General features: G+C 40.2%; 1 protein-coding gene across 1 annotated transcript; it reads right to left on the reverse strand.

Moving 5' to 3' along the window:
• Positions 1–621: 621 nt before the first annotated feature.
• On the reverse strand, positions 622–1,745 carry LOC116894223 (trace amine-associated receptor 8a). Its single transcript, XM_032895934.1, has one exon. The coding sequence runs from the start codon at positions 1,654–1,656 to the stop codon at positions 622–624; it is 1,035 nt and encodes a 344-aa protein (XP_032751825.1). The 5' UTR covers positions 1,657–1,745.
• Between the last annotated feature and the right edge of the window lie 241 nt (positions 1,746–1,986).

A 1,986-nucleotide genomic window follows, 5' to 3' on the forward strand; every position in this document is an offset into this window, starting at 1 on the left:
TTCAGTTGTTAGGATATAATTAAAATATGTACATAACATCCTTTCAAGTCCAATATGACAGATGTGCTTACAAGAAGGGAGGACTACAGCATAGACACATACAGGGGAAGAACCTAGGGGAGAAAAGCCATGTGCAAGATAAGACCTCGAAAGAACCAGTGCACACATCTCATGATCCTTGACTTCCAGTCCCTAGAATTAAAAAAAAACCCACAGTAGATTTCTGCACTTCAACTTATTTAGTCATGGAACATTGTGGTAGCCCAGGCTATTCATGCAGAATTTGAAGCGGAAAGGAGACCCTTATGAGAATTAGTGATAGCTCAGAAAAAACTGGAAGCAAAGAAACAAAAATGATTTCAAAACTGGAAAACACAAGGGCAAATGCTTAGGATGCAAACAAAGCATGGGTGAATAAGACACTTACCAAGCATTCATGGTTCATTATTTTTTAATGCAATTAAACATATTTACAATAGTTAATCTGCCCACAACACATTTCCCACTCAATTAATAAAATATTGTTTCTCCAACCCAGAGCAAGAATTATTTACTTCTTTAATCAGACTTCATGCTCACTTAATAAATGAGATATTCTTAACATTAAGTTAGTGTTAATACTTACTCTGAAAACAAACTCATGGTAGATGAATGACTCTTTAGAATCTCTCCACTTAAAATAAGCTTTATGGCTTTCCTAAACCAAGGGTAAAAGAAAGCATAAATCAAAGGGTTCATGGCTGAGTTATAATAGGCGCTCCAGCAACAAATTTCATAGACATAGGCAGGAGTGATGAAGCCCATAAAAGCATCAATCAAGGTGTCAATTGTGTATGGGAGCCATGAGACCATAAATGCCACCACAGTGACCCCCAAGGTTTTGGCAGCCTTCCTCTCTCTCTTGGCCACCCTGGCTTTGTGACTCTCTAAGGACGATTCTCCTTTGCTTCCACTTATAGAAGTTTCAATTTTCACAGCTTGCTGTTTGGCTACTAAAAATATTTTGCTGTAGAGGATGATCATAACAAGGGTAGGGATGAGGAATAAGAGAAAATCTATCAAAACCCAGTCTTGATTGACAACAATTTGGCAGCCTCCTACACAGTTAAGAGCACTTACTAAGTTTTCAATCCCCGTAGCACTGATGCCTGTGTAGAACACTGCACTGCTGTACACAAGGGGCAGAATCCAGGAGATGCTGATGCAAATTCCAGACACAGACATTGTGAACTTGGTGGGATAGACCAGAGGGTCCGTGACAGCGATGTACCTGTCCACAGAGATGAAACAGAGGTGGAAAAGAGAAGAATAGCAAAATGCTGCATCACAGCAGCTGTGAAGGCTACAAAATGTGTCTCCAAAGTACCAGCAGCTCTCGATGGACCTGACCATGCTGAACGGCATCACAGAGATGCCCACCAAGAAGTCAGCGCTGGCCAGGGAGGCGATGAGGAAATTGGCAGGAGAGTGCAGCTGCTTGAAATGGAGGACTGAAATCACCACCAGGAGGTTCCCACACACTGCCAGCACAGCCCCAAAGCCAAAGACCATGTACAGGATGACCCGGGGCCCTGGCGAATAGGGGGTTTTAATGCAGGACGCATTCATGTTCTCATAGCAGAGCTGCAGGGCGACTTGGGAAAAGTTGCTTGTCATGATTCTGCCTTTTGATGCTTGAGGGATTTCTGTCCTGCTAGAAGACAACAGCAATTGTGAGATACAAAATTTAAAGAAATGCACACCATACTGAAGAATTAATTTTAAATGTTGCCTAAGATTATAAGTTTTTTCTATTTTAATAATAAAAAATGAAGAAATGTAAAAAAATCAGAAAATAAATTTTTCCATCTATAGTCACACAAATTATTCCTGTAACTATGTTAACCTTTACTGTTAATCCCAGGCAAATTTAATACTGGTATTTTACTGTTCAGTTACCTGAGTAATGGAGAATAGATTCCGTTCTTGCAAAAGATGATGGCTTAT

Source organism: Rattus rattus, chromosome 2, assembly GCF_011064425.1.
Source record: "Rattus rattus isolate New Zealand chromosome 2, Rrattus_CSIRO_v1, whole genome shotgun sequence".
Taxonomy (NCBI): domain Eukaryota; kingdom Metazoa; phylum Chordata; class Mammalia; order Rodentia; family Muridae; genus Rattus; species Rattus rattus.